Genomic DNA, 27,394 nt, shown 5'->3' with positions numbered 1-27,394 from the left:
TTTTTCTTATTAATAAATACATATATATATATATATATATATATATATAATAAAAGAAAGAGAGAGAGAGAATATACTCGTATATTTGATACCTTATTTTTCATAAAATTTTCTCTAAAAAAAATGTATTTATAACTAGCGATTAATTTACGCTTCAATTAGATTTAACATGATAAATTTATATATATATAATAGGTTCCAAATAGAGATTACAAAAATTTGAATATAAGAACTGGTTGAAAAAAAATTTTACAAAATTTATATAATATGAAAAAATGTTGGAAATTTTTGTGTGTATAAATGTTGAATGAAAAAATTTAATAAAATTTAATATATTTCTATTAAATTTATCATTACACACACACAGTTAGACTATTTAAAAATTCTCTTTCTCTCCCTCTCTGTCTTTTTTATTCTTCTATTTCTTCTCTCTCTCTCTCTCTCTCTCTCTCTCTCTCCTTCCTGTTTTTATTCCATAATAATTAAAAAACAGATAAAATTGAAAAGATAAGCAAATGTAATTGTCAATGAAAAAAGTTATTAAATTTGAATTATTGCTAGGAAAAATTTATATAAAAATATATTTTATATAAACAACTATCTTATCTCATAATTAATTACATTATATGTATACGGTAACGAAATAATGTGCGAACTTTCTCATAAAGTTCGTACTTTAACGTGTCTCTCATTCAGTGGTATCTTAATTGTAATCGCGCGAGGTGACGAGAAAGTATAGCACTTATCTCGATTCAGAAGACAAATATAATGCTCATTATTCGCAGCATCAATTAAATTTCTCGACTTTCCCTTTGAAATTCTTATACGTACGTAGACATCTAAGCTTAACTCATTGTTAGTCGCTACAATTTGCTGCATGGTATGCAGACCGTGTAAACAGTGTTTTTGGGTATATTAGACTCGACACCTTGGATCTACAGGAGATAGTTGACACGTTCCGACCAAGAAACTAAACAGTTTGCCTTTGAAAATTGTTGTAATATTTTGATTTGCAAAAAAAGTCTATATATATAATAAAGATTTAATAAAAAAGTGATAAAGAGATATATCTGTAGAACGATATATAGTGTTGTATTAAAATTCTTCAACATCGCCTTTCTCTCAACATATGAAACACGCTACTAAAATGATGAGAAATCGGTCGTTGATTGCGCTTTTGATATGCTGCATTATGTTTAATACTTGCGTCAACGCTTGGAATAATCATGGCAGACATAGGGTTGCGAATAGAAGATGGTTGTCGCAGAACAATAAGAATAATAATGCTGCCATTTCGAATCAAGAAACGGCGAAAAGTAAATGGGGATCGCCGAAACTCGAGAACAATAATCGGACTCATATCGCCAGGGAGAAAAGACGTAAGTGACATACCGTAGAGGGTAGATACTCGGCAATATATGCGTAAAGGAAAAATGTATCATGCGATTATTGCTCACGCGTAGTCTTCTCGCTGTTCACATTGGTCAAGTTCGACAATAGCATCTGCGGTGGATTAAATGGGGAGAACGGCACGTGCGTCGCGGCGGCGGAATGCGTGCAACGCGGTGGTATATCCAGCGGTGTCTGCGCAAATGGCTACGGGGTGTGTTGCATAGGTAAATCTATAAATAAATAAATCCGGCTTTTCTCCCTTACGTTGGTCAGTTTTGGCATCGAGAACGCTTGGAGATACGCATTTTTATTTTAGCGTAAAAAGAAACGCTTCGACTTATATTTTTATTCGTTACCTTTGGCAGTCACGATATCTTGCGGCGGTTTGACTGCCGACAATAATACATACTTTGTCAATCCGAATTATCCGTCCAGTTTCGACGGTATGGAATCTTGCCAACTGACACTAGTAAAGTCGCATCCAGATGTATGCCAGTATCGGTATGATCTTTAAGAATATACGTATATGTATATAGTGCTATAGCATGATAATTATCCAAATTTATTAATTACTTAAAATGTAAGAAAAAAGAAATACAAAAAGACACACGGATTCGGTGTAAAAGTCTTATAAGGAGATTTTGGCTTCTTATTTCATCTCATTTTTCATTGTAGATTAGATTTTGAACAATTTAATATTAGGGGCCCGGAAACAACGAATAATGTCTGTACGTACGATCAGTTTATCGTTTCTGGTGGCAATCCGGTACCGACGATATGTGGTAACAATAACGGAAATCACAGTAAGTATCGAAAAGATAGTATATCGTTCACTCTATCCTTTTTTTTTCATTAATATTGCTTTTCGTCAATATAATTATCGAGTTAATTTTCGATACGAGCTAAATACTCTTTATAGTGTACGTAGATACAGGCGTCGGACAAACTAATCCGGTAATTTTGACTTTTGTCACGAGTGGCGGCTCATTTCCACGATCGTGGAAGGTTCGCATTTCGCAGATACAATGCAGTACGATATACCGAGCCGAAGAGGGCTGTCTTCAGTATTTCACTGGGGTTTCCGGCCAAGTAAAGTCTTTTAATTACGATCCGACGACCGGATTACAATTGTCCAATCAAGATTACAGTATATGCATCAGAATGGAGAGAAACTTTTGCGGAATTCAATATATAGCGTGTACCGATGATGGTCAGTAATATTTGTATCTAATAATACACGTATATAATAATAAAATATGAACGTATATAAATACGTACGTGTGTGCGTATATTAAAAACCATCTCAAAAACTGTGACTACAAATTTTTTTCTCGAGTTAACACAATATGCGAAACTTTGAAACGGACAATTTTTTCTTCAGGTATATTTTCTTCTGTAATTATAAATAATGAAGATGTAGTGTAGGTCTCGCGACAAAGGAGTAAAGAGAAATAGAAAAAGAGAGAAACGGAAAGAGAGAGGGGGAGGAGAGAGAGAGAGAGAGAGAGAGAGAGAGAGAGAGAGAGAGAGAGAGAGAGAGAGAGAGAGAGAGAGAGACTCTATCTAATATATAATATTAATTTAAACTAAAATTTAAAATTTTTAATTATTTTATTTAATTTATATTTCTTCAACATTGATAATATCTATCGTGTGATTTATTTACAACTCAAGGAATGATGCCTACCACGGCAGGAGCCGCGGGACAAATAATGCGTAACAATGCATTTACGCTGACAGGAAATACGCAGAACACGCAAATAGTGTCAATGACAGGACCCTCTTGTTCGACCGATTGGTTATCGATACCATGCGCCATCAATTTAGGCCGAATGCCCTCGATGCAGCTAATATGCGTTGATCGATTATGTGGCGGTACCTTTAATGCGGAAACTCAGAATTTGAACGCATCATCTGTTATCAGTAAGTTTCGGAGCAAATTTTTTGTGTTATTGTTCTAGTATGTGTGTACGTATGGAATATTATACATATTTCTTAAAACTTAAAACATATATCGTGTGGCTCTCGTGTTTCGTATAGTATACTACATGTATTCTCAAGCAGACTGAAAATAAGATTTATTTATCATCCTTTTAATATTTTGCTTTTAATATTATCAATTAAATATAATACTTAAATCAATATAAATTTATTTTTGATGAAAGGTTTTTAAAACTTTTAGAACATTATATATATATGTACACAATATGAATAGCTCAGATGTCGAGCGGTACAAGTTCAAAAAATAAAAGTTTGAGAAATAAAGATATTTGCTTTTATCATAGGTATGTGCACATACGAATGACCTAACTATGCAGATTTGATTAGTTTTGAAGACAGATAATTTCAGTGTAATTATATTGGTTGATAATATCGTATTGTCACATCAAATCTATTAATAATTCGAAATCGAGTTTGGATGGATTTGTATCATTTAGCATCTGAGCCATTCATATACATCTCGAAATCTTTATCTCTTCATCAGTTTTTATATAGCTTCTTCGATTACCTTTTTAGGTACCGTGAAGCCGTTCCGATTAATATTTCACACAGACAGTACCGAAGCACCCAGCGATGTCGGAAATAAAGGTTTTTGTCTTAATTATGTGCAACAACCATGCACAACAAAGTTAAAATAAAGACCACTAAGTACATTAAAGGATTAAAAAACATAAATTTGCGGAATTATCAATTTATATATTAATATTTTTAACACACATTTTATTTTTTGTAACTACGCTTGGAAAAAAAGTATTTGATAGCTTAGCTTTATGTAAAGGAGTGCTCTTGTTATAAATCAACAAAAATATACATACATACATACATATACATATATATACATACACACACATATATATATATATATATATATATATATATATATATATATGTATTTTATATGTGTATTTTTTCACACGTACATATCTTTTCCAACGCGCAAATATTATGCAAAATTTATTATATCGCACATATACTCGTAGATTAAACAATAATCTCATAGGAGAAAAACTTTAAATTTTAAACAAATATTATGTTCTTATACAGAATTCATACAATAAAGTATACAATGATTTATAAAGAAGTATACAATGATTCATTAAGAAGAATAAAAATGATACGATAATGATTACCGTCCTAAAAATTATTATGTTAATGTTCCGTTATCATGTAACTCACATCGATTTCTAATACAGAATAATAATGATAAAATATTATAATTACAACATTTGTAATATTCACAAACTTTGAATCATTAACGGATGCAAGTTGGTAGACTCATTAAAGAAATTTATCTAAGCCAATGCTTACATAAATTTCTTTAATGAGTCTACCAACAACAAGTTATAGATGTATACAAGCATTTACGCACTTAACAAAAGCAGAGGTAGCTTTGTCTATCTTTTTTTCTTTACAAAATATAAAAATCTAATAATACTTAAAAATGATTACGAAATGAAAATACACACGTATGTAATCGCGCGAGTGCGCGTAATTATACATGACTAGTGTATATGTATATGCGCGCGCGTGTGTGTTGGAAGCGGGATATGTATAAAAGAAGGATTAATAAGATAGTTGTACATAAGTATGCAGCAAATGCATTGGATGATTTCATTGTGTATATATGTACTCACACACACATTTATTTGCGAAAATATAATCAAGTATCTTAAAATTTCATAGAATTATTTTTGATAAAAAAATAAGAGAGAGAGAGAGAGAGAGAGAGGGAGAGAGAAAGATTAGAGAGAGCATGGTATGTAAAATAAGTTCCCATAACTTGTATATTGTCGTGTGTGTGTGTGTGTGTAAGGAAAAAGATATAAATATTATACATTCTAAAGATATAGGTTTTTTCCCAATTTATCCTTTGAATAATTTTTCAAAAATTTTAAAATATTTGTGCTCTCAATTTCGTGAATTACTATGTATATATTTGTAAGTTCGCAAAAACAATATTAAATTCGTAGATTATGTATCGTTCAACTGTGAATTGATATTCATTATTCAAGCGTTATTCACTATTTTATATTCACCCATTATTTTATATATTATATTGGTCGAAATGTTCTGGTCTACTCTAAACAGATAGATGTGGTATCCCGCATTTAAATTGAAATGCGGAAGTGAAATGCGCGACCTCCAATTCACTTTATTTAAAAATGTCATTCAAGATAATTGTAAATTGACCTTATTATACACAGTTTAACCATCACAGTTACAATGAATATTCGTTATAAGTCTTTTGAAACACATCACGATCATTTTTTTTTCATTCAATATAATTCAATATATTCTTCTTTAAACAATCCACTATTCTAAAATGTGAAAACTTGAATTCTCTTACATCGACTACAAGTATAGGAAATATTTACAATATAGAATAAATAATAAGATATTTTCAATTTTATAAAACAAATATAGTCGGCCAAATATATAAAAATGTTAGATGTTACATAGATGCACACATATCCTTGATTCTATGATGCGATATTATTATGCGTGCTTTTAACAAATATAATGTCGTTTGTTCATTTTCAAATATTTTATTCCTCTCAATCAGTATTGTATAGTAGTAGTTTTCTCCGAGATCATATAATCCGATCATTTATAATCGATCCGATTCTTTGGTCTTTTTTCATGAGACAGGTCGTATATCAAAGGACAAATATGTATAAGTGAATATGTATAATCGAGTAAACAATGTATGTATAAATATCGCAAACAAGAGTTGCCGATATTGGACCAAATAATTATCACACAGATCTCTAAAGTACACGTATTCCTATTAGTGAAATTTATTATCCTTAAATTTATCGTGGGATACAATATGTTGAATTGAATTTGTTACTTGACAAAATGTAGTTTAGTGCCGTAAACGCGATAAATAGGCAAAATTTAAAGAATTATTAATTAATCTTAATATCGTTCAATGTTATTATATGCATATCTATCTTTTATAAAATTACCAAGATAGAAATAATCGCTTCTTATTTATCGACTAATTATTCTGTGAAGTAAATTTACACTAATCGACCGATCAGTTAGTTATGTCGTTAAAAAATTAATTGCAGTTTGTACAAGTATAATTTGATGTTAGTGGCAGTGCGAGATCTGTGAACGGATTGTCAATCTGTGTTTAATCATTGTATCTCTCCATCGTTTAAGTGTTAATTATAAATATATATTTGACGCAAGTGGAATTGTCGTCGTGTCAAAAAATTGAGATATATACAACGCAAAACTGGAAAATAAGCAAATATCGATGTTATACGATTACGTTCTATATCCGTGCTCTAAACAAACATTTATATACCTTTAACAACACGTAAATGTGTAAAGTAACTATGTAAGATTTTCCAAAAATATGTTTTTCAGTCTGTACTGCATTCGATTCTTCGAATCAATCCTGCGCGACGAAATTATACATATACTATACAAGTTAATTCTCCATGTAACTCTTCTCGATTTTAGCCTGTTTAATTTGAAATTGTCAAATTGGTCAAATATTGGCAACTCTCCATCATTGAGATATAATACGCAAGCTTGTCAAATACATATACATTGTCAAATGAAACTCCTTACTTCCCAAAGAGTTTGAGAAGAAAAATATCATTCTTCTTTTTCTATTATTATATCTCGCAAACGCGACATTTTTTTGCACGATTATCCTTTCGGTGAAGCTTTCATAAAATAAGTCAGCATATCAATTGGTAGCGGGAACACAATGGTAGAATTCTTCTCCGCCGATATCGTGTTCAGTGTCTAAAAATAAAAGAAAAATGCAAACAACTTGAAAAGGGTACATACGAGGATACTGACGGCAATAATAGATTATTCACAATAAACGTCTAATCAATATAATAAATTAATCATAGATATCAAATTAATGTTAATAATATTTATCTTACTTGCAAATAACGGAGCTGCAAGGCGGCCGGAGAATCGCCGATGACTTCTGATGCCTCTCTCAAAGCTCTGCTGGCCTTTTGTTCACCCTCCGCAGCAATCACCTAAAGAAATTCTCGCAGGGTTATGAATTCAACATTACAAACAAAATAATACAAATTTTTGTTGGCATGGCTTACTTTAGCGCGTGCTTCACGTGCAGCTTCGGCTTCCGCTGCCATGGCTCGCTGTAATTGAACAGGTAGACGAACGTCTTTGCTGTAAACAGTGCAAAAATTTCAATTTATACACCCACACACACACACACACACACACAAACATTTTTGTGTTGTTATTATTATGCAGAATTTTTTATAAAATTTATGATAATTATTAAATAAAATTTACGGCAATTAATCATTATTGTCATTGTACAGCAAGAGTAACTTGTGCTACACTACTTACATTTCGACTCGTTCTACTTTTATTCCCCATGTATCGGTAGCTTCGTCTAGGGAAACCTAATACATTTCGTTAAAATATGTCATTAATATATGTATATATTAATTCATTTCTTTCTTCAAGTATTTGATGAACTCTGTCGGTATAAGAAACTTGACTCTTTTTAATATGAGTTTCAAGCCAATCACGCGCGTACATAGATTTTTTATTTTATTTTATAGAACTGGATAACTCTGACTAAGAGTGGCGTTATGAGTGTATGAGGTATCAAATTAATATAATTTCGTAGCAGAACTTCGAGTATCCAAAATTGTGTCACATTATCAAGCCTTTGACATTATTCTCTAACATTATATCGCTAACATGACTGTGCACGAATAGTCTAAAAAATGGATGGCTTGAATGAAATGATCAAGTTTTTTCTCACATACCTGCATATTTCCGGAGATTGTTTCACGTTCGCTCAATATTTCATGAAGCGGTCGCGTTCCCATAGTATTCCTTAGAGTCGTTTGGGCCAATAGTCTTGTGCTGTGATGCGCGTTCTCCACGTTCGCAATTGAAATGGTCGCGTTACTAACGCGATAGTAAACTACCGCGTCAACAGATACCGTAACGCTGTCTTTTGTCAAGACCTAATAGATAGATAGATAGATGTGAATATAGAAAGATAAACTTTTTATAGAGATACAGAGTTAATAATCAATTGATTTTGATTATATATATATATATATATATATATATATATATATATATATATATGTTTATGAATTAGAATTAGAATTTTTTTTACCTCTTGCGGAGGTACATCATACGTTCGTGTTCGTAGATCAACGCGCGCGTAATTGTCCACACATGGCAGAATAAAGAAGATTCCTAAAAGCGTAATTAGACCTTCTATTAACAATGGACAGGTTTCAAATGTTGCACAATGTAACAAAAAAAAAAGATTGCACTGTATTGCTAACTAAACCGTTCAACCTTATATGAATTTTATAATCAGGAATCATGATAAAAAATTATACAATTATAAGTTCCTTATATATACATAATTGTGCAATCACAAGTATTATATATCAATTAATTAAATAAATCATATCCGTTTTGTAAATGGATTAACATGATGATTTTATCTTACCGGGGCCTTTGGCACCACCTGATAAAAGACGCCCCAATCGAAATATAACAGCTCTCTCGTATTCTTGCACGACCTGCAAAAAAAATAGTCATCCGAATAGAAGCTTTGCTCCTACATTCAACCTTTTGTTCTCTTCGTTTATGGATTTTAGAAGATTTCGATAGGTTTCATTTATGTAGAAATTAAACTTATTTTGTATTTTAAATAGACGAATAATTTTCCGCTTACAATTAGTGGTTTAAAAGAAGAGCTTTTGGTTATGAAATAGATTAGACAGTTTCTAAAAAAGAGTAAAACATGATACCGCTTAAATATCAGAGTAGTTGTTGAATTGAAAGTTGACATTGAAAGCAAGACAAAAAATTCGATTCGGACGCTACGATGTAAATTAATGATTAATTTTGACTGCAAAATTAGTAGTAAAGCTCATAGATATAAGATTGATCATTAGTATAATTCTCTCTGTTAATAAAAGTATACATGCGATAACTGCACCCTGATACACATCATTCGGTTTACGATCTAATAATAAGATCGCAACGAGGATCATTATGTGTGTATATTGTGTATATATAAAAAATCTTACCTTAAAACAAACAAAGAGAGAAAACGGCATCGTCAAAATTACGACAATCCATGATAATATAACGAGAATATTCCCGCATGTTGTTGCGTCTGACTGTGTATTACTATCATCCGCTGCAACATATAATCATAACGTGACTCGTTAATGTTAAAGAGGACAATAAATACGCGAATAAAATGAATGATTCGAAGATTTAAGCTTATTTTTTTACAGATCATCCGTTAAATCAATATTTTTAAAAGCATTTATAATAAAAGAGAAAATTATAAAGATGTGTGTAGAGATTTAGGGAGGAAAAAGATTTGGCAAGTTAAAATTTCGTATTAAGAGCAATGACATTAATGTCCTAGTTTTCAATTATAGCAGTTTATCGATAACTAGAGTTGAAGTAATAGTATCGAACGACAAATCCAATATCAAACGATATATTGTATGTTCCAAAAAGTTGTCATCAGGTAGCAACGTCGACACAATTATGTACGTTGCTATTGACTATCATAATTGTTCATGTGACCGATGGCACTAATATCTAGTTTTTGAAGTATATGTGTAACTATATATGATAGTTTTACAGTCAATACATTTCTGTGACTATAACACAATTGATACCTTTCTAATTTGAGTGCTTGTTGCTTGATACTTTGATATTCTATTATTTCGCGCTCTTTACGGTTAAAGATCTAATCTAATAAGAATATAATAGAGAATGATATTATTGCAAAATGAGAAGCAATCAAAATAATTTAATTTATATTTAAAGTAATTAAATTTTATAATCAGACATTTTTGGAAATTGTAAAAAAAATTTTCAAATTTTTAATTATATAAAATATTTATTTATTTAAAGCTTTTAAATACGCACAATTTCACAATTTCATTCCGAGAAAAAAAGTAAAAGCGATAAAAAAGATTTATAATATTTATCAACAATGTAATATTTTGTAATATGTTCTTAGAAATGTGAATAATGCAATTCTCGAGAAAAATTACAGTCAAGAAAAAAAATTATGATTAATTTTCACATAAAACTCTTGGATAATATTAATCATCATCTATCATTATGCAGAATGTGAAATTACTTTGTGCAAATGAATATAAGTATGTATAATGCTATTGTCATTGTTTCTGTCGCTATAGGGACAAAAGAAGTACATCATATAATATTCATATTTATTTAGCTATTCGATAGATTAGCCTTAGTATATGTATATACATATATGTACGCACCCGCGCGCGCGCCCACAGCATTTATTTGCTATTAATAATGATGGAATATATAATAAAATCATATACGATATTATCATGGAATAAGTATAAACGGCAATATACCGCTTATCATTAATTTTTGGACAGAAATTTGAATGCATTATGTATTGAAATATATAAATTTATAAAAGCGCATACAAAATATGCATGCATGCATTTCCTTATTGTAGCACGTATTAAAAGGATCGAGATATACGTTGGTAAAAAGCACTTTTTCTTTTACTTAACTAATTTTTTCTCCTTGCTACAAATAAATCTAGTATATATGTGTTTAATTATCAAATTGTATAGAACGCGTTTGTACATTATACATGTTGCACGTAAAAAATAGAGATTGATTTTTTGGGATCACACAATGCAAGCTATTTGTAAGTGTCTGTAAAAGTTTAGAGACACGCATAGAGATTTTTAATATTAATAAGATATTGTAGATAATTGTTATATTTTAAATTAAATATATTTGTGCGTATATGCATGCGTGTGTGGTAAGCGCGTTTATAATCGCCATTGATTTCACCAATGCCTTCGACTGCTTTACGCGCCGATCAATATACGTACGTCATACATGCATACAACCTACATTCGGAAAAATGATAATTCTGCAGAGACGAAGCTTTAGTCAAAGTTTTCGACTGTGATCTAATCACAAAATATTATGCCTTAGATAAATACCTAACGAAATTTGTAAAGAAATTCGATCACATTAATCTTTAGTTTCCAACCTAAATAAGAAATACTTATATCGAAAGATAAAATCGATAACCATGAGTTTGCATTTCGATATCGTAGACACATCAAAATAAAATGTACGTTTAATGCAAAGTCAAATTCTTTAAAGAAATTATACATGTAATACAATTTAGAATAACGATTTTGTTTTATGAAAAGAAAAATAATGTATACAAACACTATTACAGATAGATGAGTAGAATTATGATAAAATAAATGAGCCAAAAAATAACACTCGATAAGTCCATATTTCTGAAGTTGTATGTGTTTCTAATAAAAATTATAAAAAGTTAAGAATCATTCTCACCCTGAAAGTACGTAAATCAGAGAAGAAGTTTACGTATAATCGGTAGATACAAAATAAAATAAGAACTTCCGTATAAGCGTCTCCGTTAAATCGACAGCTATTTTCATCCTATCGGTCCTCGCTCTCAATGTCATCGCTTACCGTCTGTCATCTCGAAATAATCCCAGATTTTAATCCTGATTCTCGTTCTATCACTTTATTGGGCGGGACCACCGAGGTGGCTCTCTCTTTCTTTCTTTCTCTTTGTCACGAAGATGATAGCTATTTTGTGTTCAAGTATTAAAAAGGTAAATATAAATAAATAGGGTAAAATGTGTGAATGGACTCGGTTCGAAGCACGTTATTCGCCTTTCACACGATTCATTGCGACTAGATGTTGCTCGAGTTGTCTCTCTCTCTCTCTCTCTCTCTCTCTCTCTCTCTTTCTCTCTCTCCCTCTCCCTCTCAGCCCAGAAACCACCCTTTCGTTCATCCCTGTTTTGTTCTCATCGAAGCAGCATGCGCGAGATGCGCGTTTGCGCCATCTTCCTCTTGGCTTCTCGCCCTTCTTTTACCATTCTTTTCATCGTTCTTTCACCATCTTCTTAATTACATGTAAACCTTTCTTCGTTGATTAATCATCTTTTCCTATTCCTATAATTTTGTATTTATCCCCCGCTCATCTTGTTTATTCGCAATGATAAAACGATATATTTGAGCATCGCTCCGATAGTAAATTCAATTCGTGTTTCTTCCATCGTAACAAGAGAATAAATTCAATTATTTTTTTTATATATACAAAATTTTTGCAAAATGTAGCATTCTTCCTATTCTATTAAAAATAGCATTTTACCTTAAAATAATAGTTCGAGTAACAAATTTAACGTTACACTTTTAATTTAACGCTACACAATTTTTAATACTTTTAAATTTCTTGAAAATTTATAATCTGTACAAATGCAATAATTTCCATGTATTTTTTTTATATATTACGATATAAAACTGCGTGATATCATGCGTGCTACTTTGTTGTCAGAATGGATATTTACGTCGCTTTCGCGATGCTTATCACTGTCCGCTCAATTGCGAAAGTAGAAACAAGGCATTATCAGACAGCCATCAAGTACTATTCGACAGTGGTGGCGCTGTACATTATTTCAGAAAAAAAAACGAGGTAAATGTGCGACGTTGTTCGTTATTGTTAGAATTGAGACCAATCGAACTAGTCTCTAGACAATTTTTATCTCTGTTGGATATTTCATTCGACGATATGCGTTTATAGCGTTTATGTCTATAGAAAGCGTCCAAGGTGAATGCTAATGCGTTCCAAGTTCACGTGTATCTATACGTGTACAGGATGTCCCAGACTTGGCGAATCATTTTCTTTACTTCATTTGAGTTTTATCTCTCCTAAGCGAAGACATTGGAAAAACTCATCACAAATGTGCAAATTTTCACCGATTTACATATATGTATATCAAATCAATCTCTATAATTTTTAAATCGTACATAAATACATATTCAAATAAAGTTTAATCTTGATTGAGAAATATAATATTATTATTTTACAATCTTCAATCTTTTTAAATCTCTTGAAAATTCATAATCTGTAGCAAATGCAATAATTTTTTCATATAATTTTTCTACATGTTACGATATAAAACTATACCATGCGCGCTACTTTGTTGTCAGAATAGATATTTACGTCGCTTTCGCGGTACTTCTCATTGTCCGATCAATTGCGAAACGATTTGATTCATTAGTAATCTGATAATTGACTGCAAATTGTAAATATTTTCGGCATTTTTATAGAAAAGAGAGATTTTAAAATAAAATTAAGAAAATATTTCTAGCGAAAAATATATTAAAACAGGAGTTTTTCAACACCCTGCACATATTAAATATATGTATATGCATATAGCTGGATAACGATCGGATCGCAAAGAACGACCAAGCCACCTGTCAAAATCGACTGTCTATGCACGATCCTTTCTGCTTGAAGTCACCCACATACCTGATTGTTTCATTCATTATGTTTGACCAAAGCTGCATATAAGTTTTACTATTGATAATTACGATACGATAAGATGAGATAAGATATGAAACGATACGAGATAATATTTTATCTTATGATACGATAAGATACAATAAGATATAAAACATCTTATCTGAGACTTATTATAAATTAGATTGATGTGTGAGAAATTATAATGTAAAAATTCTCATACTGAAACGTGAAAAAAACAGGAAAACATAAACGATAAATAAATTAGTATGCCTCTTATTTTATAAAACGATACATCAACAATGTATTTTTGATAGTACAAATTTCGCGCGAAAATATGTAATTACTATTTTTTGTTGGTAGATTAGGCCCGTTTAATGCATTTGTTAAGCATCAATGCAGTAGCAAAAAAAAGGTTTAATCCGTCAAATATCGGTATTTTGTCAAAGTTGGTAATATTTTAAAAAACCGAAGAGAGAGATCTACATGATATAAATAATCTACACTTTTAAGGTAATTTAAGATAATTAACTTCGAGTCTTTTCACACAAGTATCTTTATAATAAGCCAAACGATACACAATTACTGATAAATTTTATTTCACAATTCATAATGTTGAAGTTCGGCTATGTATACGTATACGTATCAAGCATTTGACCTTCTTTACACTTGTGAAATAATTTATTTCTCCAACTTAAGGTTGAGAATAACGATATACGTATAGAGCTTCATTTGTGACTTTCGTCACACATGTATATATATATATATATATATATATGTATATATTCGGAATAATCGTTATCATTAACACTTGTATTTGTAAGGAAAGGGCGACGATTACGAGGACGTTTATTAATCGTTCGTGTTTCACAAAGTAAGATATCAAGATGATGAAATAAAATAAGAAATAAGGAAAATAATACAAAAGAGATGGCAATAAGATAAATTGCGTGATTTGTGCTGTCGTAAATAAAATAAAAATAAGACGAAACGAAAACAAAATTAAACGCGCATCATTTATTTTGTTCGTTTTTTTTAGTCGATAATTGGAATATGGAATGAAAATTGAAAATGGAAAATTTAATCGAAAATAAAAACATGAGAAAAATTTCTACCAACAAGTTCCCTTGTTACATTTTGCTTAATCGTCATCATGAAGAACTCACATCCAATGATTCGCTTTCGAATGTCATCAGGTCGAGTGTTAATCTGCATCGTTGATCCATTGCCGTTGCTCATGGTCGCCATAGGTATGGACATATCGGTGGGAGTAACGCGCGATTCGAATCTCGCCACCTAAATAAACAGTCGAAACTTGTTGTAAAAGACAATATATTTGCACAGGCGTGAAACGTGCGCCGAGTCAAGAATTTGGACATTTTTGTTTCCTACATCTTTCTTTATCCTTTCTTTTTGACACATTATATGGTATATCTAATACACAACAATTAAAACTTGTCGCATACATATATGTATAATGTATTTTGAGAAATTTTAAAGAAATTTTTTCTCTCTCTCTCTCTCTCTTCTTTTTTCACACCTTTACTCCCATACAGCACAGAAATTTTGTAATGAGATATCTCTGCGAGCTTTCTATATTGTTTTATGTTGAAATTTCATAATTATTGCATTTTAATATTTTTATAAAACTTTATCGTAGACGAAGAACGTTATCATAATATATTGCCATTGAAATTTAATATTTATAATATATTAATATCTGCAACATTGTAAGATTTGTGATATCAAGAGTTGAAAGGTTCTGTCCTATATGGGCTATGAAACTTTCACTTTTGTTTATGTCAACCGTTCGATTGCGATACGCTCGATGCGCGCACCGCTGCACAAACAAAACAACATTTGAACAGAGCGAAGGCACATTAATGATTGCACGCGGTTGCACTCATTTGCACCGCAAACGTAGTACACGATTTCATCACGCTTCTCGAATCAATCACATTCATGAACATCGGACTTGATGCTCTTTCATTTTGAGTCGCTCCGACTTGCCGACATCGCACAAATGCAAATTTGCAAAACAGAATCCATCGAATAATTCCGAAATTTGAACAACTTTGCACTGGCAGCCAAAACAATTAGATTTTAAAATCGTGACGATCGAGCAACAAGTTGACAAAGAATTCGATTCGCGTAGATGGGCGATTGATTTTAGAGTGAAATAGGGTGCGGGTTTTATTTTCGTCACCTTGCTTCGCTGGCGACGACGCGCAACGTGCTGACAGGAGCAGAGTAGACAGGACGGGAATGAAATTGCGGTGACGGCGTCGCGACGCTTTATAGAGAACGGACCGGGCGCCGCCCTGGCGAGTGGTAGTGTGTATGTATGTACGCGACTTGGGCGCTTGGGCTCGGAGGCTTGGACCACCCCGCCGCCCCGCGCGACTATTGTTGGTACGGCGCGTACGGCGCGCGCGTCCGCCGCTCGCGAGTTATTTACAGCCGCGTTCCTCCTTCCGAGCATTCCGCCCCTCTACCCCTTTCGCATATCGATGCGAAATTTTCCCAACATAGATTCGAACAAAGATTATTAGTCCGATTGCGCGTAATCCGCCTTTTCGCTTTTTAGAATTACTCAATCTTTGCATTGTTTGAAAATACAAATTTTTCAAACCTAAGACATAAGCGCTTCGTTTCGTTCTCTCCATCTATACATCTATACATATATGTTAACAGGAAAGATTTCAATTTTTCGAAATTGAAATTTATTTTATATACATTACAATATTTAATGTTGAAAAATAAATTGTACTAAAAGATAAAATACGTTCATATTTCGTACGCGATTCATCGTTCATTATCGTGAATAATATACGTGAGAAGAGAAACACGTGCAAAGAGGGGGGGGGGGAGTGAAGGTGGCGGTGCAGGAAAGCTCGCCTTTCTTCCATATCCAAGTATTAAACGCGAGTCAAGGATACATGCAAAAAAGGTCAATAACCAATGGAATTTAAATCAATAAGACTGTATTAATTGTAATCTATAAATTTATTTTTGCAATTTTTTTTCAGTATTATCGCTCGACAATTGTTGCGTATTGTTGCAATGGCACTTATTAAAATGCACTCGATATATCAGATAACATCACAACTGCATTTTACCGTATCTGCATCAAAGTTTCGAAATTTTAAAATTGAATGTTTTTATTAGCAAAATCTTGCACGTATAATAATTCTATCGCATATTATATCTGATTAGATATACATATATCTCATATCGCTTTTCAAGCTTCAAAGCTTATGAAAGTCAATCCATTGTCGTAAATGATAAAATCAATAAATATATTTCTTTCTCGTCTCAAGTCTTGGGAAATCGCTGATACAGTAATATCGTTGAAGTATTCGCATATTCGAGAAAAACAGCGAATTATAGATATTTATCTGATAATTTGAACACATGATACTTTCTCATATTTTAAGTTATATGCGTAAAAAGGGAAATATAAAAATGCACTGGTTTTGCCTATTTGCGATCTGTCTTGCAGAAAGAATAATCAGTATCGATTTTGTCTTTGATACTACTTTGTAGTGCTATTTAACGATTCTTTTTCAGTTAATATATTCGGTTTACGTATTTCTCTCTCTCTCTATGTGTATATATATATATATATATATATATATATATATATATAGTGTATATATATAAATATATATATATATATATATATATATAGAGAGAGAGAGAGAGAGAGCGCATATATGCATATACATATATATATGCATATATGTATGTATAATAGATGCAAATTATTACAGTGCAAAATGTGATAAATAATAATGCTATACGAGATACGCTTTCATTGCTAGAGTTTTGATATCTTGTTAGTCGCAACTTGACCGTCAACCGTTATCTACGAGTATTTATTGAACGATAAATCGAGATATTTGTTGCGACCAATTGGTAAAAACTGACTTTACTCTTATCGTATTGTAATATTCGCTTTACGCAATTTTTCGACTAAAATATTTAAAAAGCGAGACCGGCCTCTGAGTAAGTAGTAAATATCTTTTCAATAGAATTGGCATATGCAGCTGTCCTCAAGTCAAGCCCAAGATTGAATCTCATGGCAGTCTTCATAATGGCCTATACAAAAAAAGAACGTTTATATCGGTGACATTTGCTCTTTATACGAAACATGCGTAATTTATATCTAATTAATTACCCTAGCCGATCTTTCCATTGTATAATCCAGACCAGAGTGCACAATGTCTTTTTCGGAAGCACCAGATATACGCTTTTGGAAAGCTTCGGATGGTGTGACAGGAATACGGCCGCCGACACGACCAAACCTACGTTCTAGAGACTCTTGTACCGATTCTACAGACAAAAATAAATCTGTAAATTACACTTTCAAACATACTAATTATATTTTGAATATTTTTCATTCGCATCTTTGTCAAACATTTTAATAGTATTATTAATTATATTATTATTATTATAAATAGTATAATGTTATTTAATAATATTAATTATTTAATTGTACCCAAGAGATGATAATTGGATTCTCTTTCATATTTGAAAGTCAAACGGCCATACGATACATGGTTCAAGTTTTTTAACCATTCAAAGAATGAGACTGTGACACCACCGGCATTAATATACAGGTCCGGGATTACAAGAATATTCCTATCGATTAGAATCTTATCTGCGGCAGGAGTGGTCGGTCCATTGGCAGCTTCCGCAATTATCTTCGCCTACAAATGTATGAGTTAGATTAATATTGCCTCAGATGTTCAAACTTTGCCGTTTTATATACTTTTGTCTTAATTCATTAGATCTAATAGAAAGTATGATACACGTACGCACACAACTGTTACTCACTAGCAAGTTTATAAAAGTTTACGGAAAAAAGACATACATATTGTAAAAGAGATATATTCTAAAGAAAATAATTTAAACAATAAAACAGGTCAGTTAATTTTAATGTATCGTTATATATATATATATATATTCAATATAAATTTCTTTTGAATATCAATGGCATAATCAATAGTTTAATTCATCTCGAATTGATATCGAAACATATTTTGTGCAACGTTAAATTGTTACCTGGATACGTCCGGCGTTTTCTTTGGTAATTACTTTCTCTATGGCAGCGGGTATAAATATGTCGCACGGTTCATACATGAGATTTTCGCCTTCGTATGGTTTGGCTCCAGGAAAGCCAACGATGGTACCGTTCTCTATACGATACTCTTCTAATTCCTGAAACGCGTGAACAAGCATAACCATCAACGAAAAAATATTCAGCTTGGTTCCGTCTTTTATTTTGTGATAAAGATTCACGGTAATCAGATAAGTCCTTGCCACTTACTTTTGGATCGATACCTTCTGGATTATAAATGGATCCATCGTGTTCAATCACGCCTATACAAGCCGCACCTGCACGATGCAAATAACGCATCGAATGCAAACCTACATTACCAAAACCTTGGAGAATAAATGCTTTGCCTCCCCAACCAGGTGTAGTACCTATGGATTATTATATTTCATTTATATATTGCAGCATTGTTTAATGAAGCTATCGAATAATCACAAATGCCATAAGATGATATTCCATAAATTGCAGCAAAGAGATAATTTCTTATTGTACTAGATTTACAAGTTTTCGACATGAGAAATTATTACTTTTTCTTAAAATATATACAATCTAACAATATCTAACAATATTATATAATTCATGTAATTTCTATCAATCTATTTATCGCTATACCTATTAATCGTCTCAATTGATAAAAATCGTATCCGAGCAATAATATCGTATTGCATGTGTGATGATATGTTGTAGATTAAAAATAATTAATGAGCAATTTGCGTGCGAACGTACCAATCATGCTCATGTAATTAGCTTCGTTGATAAAATTTTCTAATCCATGAAACACTCCACGGCCTGTCGCAGAAATGCGGCCATGAATACCACCCTGGTTAATGGGTTTGCCAGTAACGCAAGCGTGAGCATTGATATCGAGATGGCCGATGGTTTTTGCATAAGTATCGGCTATCCAGGACATTTCTCGCTCGCCGGTTCCCATGTCAGGGGCAGGTACGTCAGCACCAGGTCCTTAAAGGAGATAATAATGTTTGACAAAAGTAAAAATACCTATCGATAAAATTATATAATATATCGCTTTAATATATGTACATTGCTATTTTGTTTTTAATATTGAAATTTAATGTTGAAATATCTTCAAATAGTAAAAATTAACTTGAGTGAAATATCATGAAGAAATAAGTTTTATTTCTTTAATAATAATAATAATAATAATAATAGAAAAATATGATTTTTAAAAATAATTAGTTTTTCTTTTATGTCTAACATTGTAATGTGTTATATTAATTTAGCGTTAATTTCATCATTGTTAATTTATGTCAACGATTAAAAAGTCTTACATGTTTCATTAATAAATGTAGAAATGTACTTCAATATATCGCCATATAAAACAGCAAACATAACAAACATGTGAGTTTCTTTCATTTTAAAGCGTGTAAGGCAAAAATTTATATAATATTAATCACACTTTTTTCTGGCAATCTTGTATGACACGCGAAGCTAGCCTGTTTATGTTTCACATTTTTAGCATTTCTTATCGCTTATAATTATTTATTTGTGTACGTACTTTTTATCATCTATATTTTATCAATTTAGATATTTTATCCCACACACAAGATATTTTTATTTTATAGATATTCCTATATTTATTTTGTCCAAGTAAAAACTGTAAGTAAAACGCGCGTCAATTGCACGGTAGATCTATTTTTGCAATGTGTTTAAGTTATGACGTAACAGCAGTGAATTTTATGCGGCAATAAACATTACGAGAGACATGGTAATAATAAATCCTAATAGGTTTTCTACATCTATTCACGACGAAATCTAAAATTATCGCATAAGCGTCACGCCTCCGCTCACATCGCTTCATCGTCACACGTTTACGATGATGTAACGTCGCAGATTCGCCTTTGTCGGCTACACTGAAAAAAGAGCTCTCTCTAATTGTTTTCTTTATGATGCGAGCTTACCGATAAATCCCTTTTTTGCTAATTCCAAAGTAAATCTCCTGGTAATTTTCTCCAATTCATGTTCCGAATAGTTTTTAGGATTTATCTTAATGCCTGCTTTAGCGCCGCCAAAAGGTACGTCGACACACGCACATTTGAATGTCATTAGAGCCGACAAGGCCTTAACTTCATCCCTTGAAACATCCATCGAGAAACGGATACCTATATAAATGCATTTTAATTATTAATCCCTCAAAAATGGATATTAGAAACAAATAAAAATATATATATGTATAAATATAGTAAAATGTAAAGGGAGAAATTAATTATCAATATTTGAAACTTTGCAAAATGTTGCTGAATATATATGTACAAAGTTTATTATTCGTAATGTGTGTGTGTGTGTGGAATCAATTAGAAATCGCATACATTTATAACGTTTATGAAACATACGTCATCAGAAAACAATCTTTTTTTTTAATTCAATGTCACTATAGAATTTTATTTTTTATTGTACTCGACAATCGTTTTCGCTTTTTTTTGCATATAATTGCATCTCTACATATCATAAAAATATATTTCCATATTTATAAACTTATTCAGTCGGTAGTGGGCTGTCGATACTAGACAGCCTTGGGCTGCAAACCTAGAAGAATACATGTAAGAATGTATAAGAGAACGTACGCGCATACTTCTTCATCCATTAACACGACCGAGTATTTTCTATGTCTGTGTGCGTATATATATGTTTATATAATCGAAAAGTTGTAAGAAAAAAATAAAAATGATATCATCGATACCTTGCGTAAAAACTTACAACGCATAAACGACTGTATATTTGACTGTTTATTTTTCTTTAATTAATTTAAGTAATTTGTAATACAATTAATACTCACTTTCAAAATCCCACGAAATACATGATATTAATATATTCTTGCTAATGAATTTTCTTAAGTGAAATATAAATAAGACACTCGATAGGCCTTATATTGTTGTGTGCGTGTACTATTATAATAATTTAACCTTAAAATATCCCAATTCTCTCTCAAGTAAAAGTATTATAATACAACACAATTATATGAGCAATTATATTTGAAAATAATGTGTTCATAATTTTTTCTATTTTATTTAATTAATAGCAAATAAAATAAATTATATACTATTACATTAATATGTATGTCTTAAAGTTAAATCGTTTATAATTTGGCATATTTTTAAAAGATCATCGGCAGATCAGCAAAAAATATATACATATATTAGTCTTATAGAATTATTAATTCAAAATTTCATATAATTTTCATTAAACCTATCTGTAACAAATTACAAATTTATCTTAGGATAATCGCTCGCGACTTGTCAGAAATAAAATGAAAAGGTAAAAATATTTGCGCGATTATTTTCTCCTTAAATTTTTGTACAATTGAACCATGCACAAAGAAAAATGTATTGTATTCAAGTAAATATTATTTATGTTAAGTATATCATAAGTTTGTATAATATATCCGCAGATATATCATAAGTTCATCACAAGCATTAAATTTAATTGAATATATTCTGAATTTTAGTAAGTGCAGTATTTTAATCAAGAATATTAAATTAAAACAAAAATTTGGTTTGCTTACTGCATAGAGTTGGCGTAAAGTAAATTTGATTTTTCTTTAATACAATAAATTCTTCTTTTGAGTAAATGATAATGAGATTTTCCAACACTTGTGATGAGTATATTTTAAGACTATTATCAAGAATATATTCTTTGTTGAAGAAATCTATTACTTAAAAAAAGAAAAATAAACTGAGTAATTGCTTTTCTTGGCAGTAGAATATTTTTCTCTGTGTGTATATGTGTTATATCGGCAATATATATATACACACACTTTATTTAAGTTATTACGAACGGAGATCATTTTTATACATATAGTCGTAGAAACGAGCTTCGTTCATAATAACTTAAATAAAGTTGTTTTGTAAACTGATGCACGTAAATTTGCAAAAATTTTTATCATATATATCACATTTGAGCTTTATTGAATCTCAAGGCTGAAGTAATTAGTGCAGCGAAGCCATAAAATTGTCGTAAGCGTTATCGTGTACATACATATATATCAGCACCAATAAATAAATCACTTCAAACAATAACTACACGTATATAAATGTCAATGATTATTTTCATATTGTTATTCGAAAAACATTGAAATAAGTAATAAAAGTAAACAACACGAGAAAAAAATTGATCGAAGTAAGTGATTTACATAAAAATCTAAAAATATTTGCGATTGTTTTCTCATGTAAAGTTTTTATACAATCGACTTACACATATGTTATATCGGCGATATATATTGCACCAATATGTGCTTAAATTTACATATTATTCTGAATATTTTAATTCTCTTTTTTCATTCTAGCTTAAAGAATAAATTTCGCTTTTTATGAATAAATATTTCCAAATCTTTCTCTTGAATCTATTAGATACTTTGTACTTGTGTGACAGCTTTTTGATGAATTGCATAAATATTAAACATATTTCACGAAATATGTATCGTCTCGTGTAGAAAAAATGCAAACTTATCACATATCAGCTGAAGGCATTTCGTAATTTATGTGAAGCTATAAGTTCAGACTAGCAAAAAAATGAGCAAGAACTATCACAAATGAATATTAACAAACGCGAGTGTGAATATTAAATAAACATTAATTTTTTTCCTAATATTTTTTTTTATAACATTTTCAATGTAATATATAATTTTTTATAAAATTATTATTTAAATAAAGCTTTTTTATTGACATTTACTATTATTATTTTATTGACATTTAATATTTGGTTTATGATCATTTATTCACTTATTCTGAGATTCGGCTTAAGATAATACGAAACACATGCAAGAGAAAAAACAGATCGATTATTAGTTCACGTGAGTGCGATATTTTTTATCGTTTTCAATCTATGATCATTATTTCACTATATTATTTAAGTATATATCTTGAAAAAGTGAAAAAATGCATCCTATTACAAATTAATCATATTTCGCAAGAATAAATCATAATTAAAAGAGAAAACAAACAGAAATGTAAAAAAAATGTGAATAATACTAAAAAAAAATATATATATATATATATATTTTAAAGTTTTAAATATTGAAAATGATAGAAAATATCGCACTCACGTGAATTGATAATCGATCTGTTTTTTCTCTTCCATGCGTTATGTGTATGTATATAGACAAAATTTCTTTTTATAATTATATATATAATAAAGAAGTTTTTGTATATATTCTATTTTAAAGTTTCACTATTTTACTGAACACAAAGCAAAAAGAGCGAGAGAGGGAGAGAGAAAGAAAGCGAATGAAAGAGAGAGAAGAAAGAGAGAGAGAGAGCCGTGATATATATATATATATATATATATATATATATATATATATATATATATATATATTCGATATTCGAAAATTGATAAGAGACTCGCATATCACCCATACCTCCTTTGCACGGTATTCGATGGGTCGAATGTTGGGCACGATAGCCGGTGATCATCTCATAGTCACCGGAATCGCGTCTGAGCGGAAACGTAGTTTCCAGGATATGGTCACAGGGTTCCATGAGCATCAAGATACCCTTGACCTTCTTTTTACGCTCCTCGATGGGTACGCGTGATCGTTTGTTGATGTCCTCGACCAGCTTGTCTTCGATGATTTGGCAGGCGCGATGAAAAAAATATTCCACCATATCGAAGAATCTGGGATTTGATGCTTCAGGCACATCCTTGAGACGGTCTGGAATTTGGTGATCGGCAAATCCCCGACGAGTCGCCGTTTGAACGGCAGCCAGCGCGGCGCGCGCCAGCATGCTGTGCACGACGTCATTGCCCGGTGCTTGCTTCAGGGCGATTGATGATCGCGTAAGACTCCGTACGTGAAACATCTCTGCGATTACTTATCACGATGACGGCAATGACAACGACAGCGATTCTAACTGATCTGATCTGATCTGACCCGACGTGACGTGATGCGACACGATGCGAAACCCGATGCGATTGCGATCCTCCTCTTCTCACCGATCACGACCCGTCGACCTGCGTCGACCGACTGCGCGTGACTCTTTCCAACCGTTTTAACCATAGATATTGGGTGTTGGGTGTGCTCTATGTTTTAATGTTACGAAAGCACTTGATTCATCAATCAGAGCAAAGAAACTTTCATCCTGATTGGTCAATTAAACGAAATTTTCGTGGTATCGAAAACAGAGGCATTTAAAAGATATTTTATCATAAATATAAAAAATTGTAGCATCAAAGGAATGCTCAATCGCAAATATATCAGTTCAGCCATATATATATATATGGCTGACCCGACTATATTTACGATAGAGCATTCCTTTGATGCTACAGTTTGTCTATATTTATCATAAAATATAGTAAAGAGTGTGGTGTGTGTGTGTACACACACACACACACACACACACGCACACACACACGCACACACGCACGCACGCACACACACACACGCACACGCACACATTATTTACTACTATTTACGTGTCATGAGCGAGATTACCTCATGCATACTGAGATTGATTTAGAGTATGATTTAATTGATTTACTTCCTTTTACAACAAATTCTCCTGTCATTTCAGAAAAGGTTTACACATATTTTATGGTCCATATTCTGAATCCTCTTTTATCGATAAAAGTGCCTCTAAAAGTGGCTTACAGCCAATCAGAAGGCTTATAAGCCACTTTTAAAGGCACTTTTATCAATAAAAGAGGATTCAGAATATGGACCTATATATAAATCTACTTTGTTCAAATTTCAATCTTTACTCTTCGATTTCATTGACCTCGGCTGCGGTCAAGAGGACGCTGAAGATACTTTGAAGTGTTCGATTGACCAATCAGGGTAAAAGGAGTAAAGATTTCTTTAACCTGATTGGTCAATCAAACGCTTCAAAGCATACTCAGCGTCTCTTTGACCGCAGCCCTCGTCTACAATGTCGTAAGCAAATTGACCAATCACAGTCTATTATTTATCAGAATAATCAACTGTGGTTGTTCAATTTGTTTACGACTTGCGACTCATTGACCGCATTCAGCGGACTCCACCGTTAAGTAGCAATCGAACATGATTGGTTTCTATTATGAAGACTAGAAACCAGGAGACCGAACTGGGCTTGATAGAGTGAAGCCGAAATCCGTACATCTATTAGTACCAAACGCGGCGCTGGCGACAATTAAGTACCGGAAATATAATCTAACTCTTGATGCAGTCGTAAACCAAGGTCCAAGACTCGCATGTCTATACAACATCTTTTAGACGTGTAAGGACATTGTACGTATTACCTCAGTTATAATGAGATAACTATTATTTTTCTAAAATGCTGCTACTTACAAAGCACATTTTAGTCTTCTTTGAAGTCATATTTTGAAGTTATTATAAACCAACTACTTCAAGACTCACGTATTGTTTCCGGTACCTTAAAGTAGCCAGCGCTACAAGTGGGCAAATTTGGAAATGATAACGTGTAACTTTGGCTGCGTTCGGAAACATCACCCGAGTGTACCCGGGTGATGTTTCCGAACGCAGCCTTTTTCGGCACAGTTTGGTGGCTCTAATCAGGCATAGTTTGGTCTTCTGGTTCTAGTCTTCATAGTTTCTACTTTCAGATCCGATTTCCAATCAGCGTGGAATTACATGCAAAAAACCTAGTAATGTCGCCCAACTGTTGAATCCGCTGAATGCAGCCATCATTTTAGAAGGAGATAACATCCCGTTTTGCTTTCGTGGTGTTAGTTTCTCTGTCTATTAATAACAAGAGTGGGGCAAAAATTTAATATGGCTAAAGGCCCTTGCACAATGCTAGGCAACAGGCAATAAGAACCGAAATAGTATCTATTCTCTGCTCCTATTGGCGAATATTTTCTATTCCGCGTATTTATTGGTAAATAGTTTCTATTCCCTATTCTTGTGCAAGGGTCTTAAGCCCTTTGCACAATGCTAGGCAACAGGCAATAAGAACATAAATAGTATCTATTCTCTGTTCCTATTGGCGAATATTTTCTGTTCCGCGTATTTATTGGTGAATAGTTTCTATTCCTTATTTCTATTGCCTGTTGCCTAGCATTGTGCAAGGGGCTTTATGCATTTGACATATGTCTTGATCGATTTCTTTTGGGAGATTCACACTGCGTCGAATGTTACGATGTACACTGCGCGACAATGATCCTGTCCTACGCGGGACAAGGGGAGCGTAGAACTGGCCAATCAACTGGCAGCATAGCAGCGGCTGATTGGCCAATTCTACGCTCCCCTTGCCTCGCGTAGGACAGGATCATTGACGCGCAGTGTACGATGTCCGATATCCAATAACAGAGCTATGATAATATATCTCTAGCTAGGATTCCTAGAAAACAAGCTCTATTATTGAATATCGTACATCGTACATCGGACGCAGTGTGAATCCTCCATTTTCCCCCACCACGCGTCATTAGATAAAGAAGAAACTACCATGAAAATGGAGGGTACCCGATTGACCACGTCGCCAATTGGCCAATTCAAAATCGGACTCTCTGATTGGTTAATCGTTGCTGGTTACCCTAGGCACAGGTCAATATAATTGGCTGTGGTCAATCGC

The 27,394-nt window shown here is 32.2% G+C and overlaps 3 protein-coding genes across 4 annotated transcripts; 1 reads left to right on the top strand and 2 right to left on the bottom strand.

Moving 5' to 3' along the window:
* The first annotated feature begins 1,147 nt into the window (after positions 1-1,147).
* Positions 1,148-4,258, top strand: LOC145966022 (uncharacterized). The gene is made up of 7 exons (XM_083089692.1): positions 1,148-1,379; positions 1,464-1,616; positions 1,758-1,893; positions 2,068-2,195; positions 2,312-2,601; positions 3,060-3,315; positions 3,910-4,258. Exons 1-7 carry the CDS (start codon positions 1,148-1,150, stop codon positions 4,029-4,031), a joined length of 1,317 nt encoding a protein of 438 aa, XP_082945818.1. The 3' UTR covers positions 4,032-4,258.
* LOC145966021 (band 7 protein AGAP004871) lies at positions 2,985-16,366 on the bottom strand. Of its 2 annotated transcripts, XM_083089690.1 has the most exons (10): positions 15,960-16,366; positions 14,920-15,049; positions 9,468-9,580; positions 8,882-8,954; positions 8,537-8,619; positions 8,175-8,378; positions 7,747-7,802; positions 7,482-7,560; positions 7,305-7,406; positions 2,985-7,158 (listed from the first exon to the last, which is right to left on the bottom strand). In XM_083089690.1, exons 1-10 carry the CDS (start codon positions 16,233-16,235, stop codon positions 7,060-7,062), a joined length of 1,215 nt encoding a protein of 404 aa, XP_082945816.1. In that variant the 5' UTR covers positions 16,236-16,366; the 3' UTR covers positions 2,985-7,059. The 2 variants fall into 2 exon arrangements, with proteins under 2 accessions (XP_082945816.1, XP_082945817.1); XM_083089691.1 differs by lacking the exons at positions 14,920-15,049; positions 15,960-16,366 and adding an exon at positions 11,911-12,425.
* A 374-nt stretch (positions 16,367-16,740) lies between these two features.
* Positions 16,741-24,900, bottom strand: Gdh (glutamate dehydrogenase, mitochondrial). The gene is given in 10 exon segments (XM_083089688.1): positions 16,741-17,854; positions 17,934-18,088; positions 18,255-18,465; positions 18,821-18,976; positions 19,086-19,243; positions 19,599-19,832; positions 20,792-20,992; positions 24,247-24,695; positions 24,697-24,758; positions 24,760-24,900. Coding segments are annotated over 10 exon segments (1,869 nt in total). The 5' UTR covers positions 24,886-24,900; the 3' UTR covers positions 16,741-17,737.
* Positions 24,901-27,394: the final 2,494 nt, after the last annotated feature.

Source organism: Camponotus vicinus, unplaced genomic scaffold, assembly GCF_025532165.1.
Source record: "Camponotus vicinus isolate PSW18456_S1 unplaced genomic scaffold, iyCamVici1.0 SCAF_2, whole genome shotgun sequence".
Classification (NCBI taxonomy): domain Eukaryota; kingdom Metazoa; phylum Arthropoda; class Insecta; order Hymenoptera; family Formicidae; genus Camponotus; species Camponotus vicinus.
The sequence above is the reverse complement of the archived record's forward strand: the minus strand, read 5'-3'. Positions and strand labels throughout refer to the sequence as shown.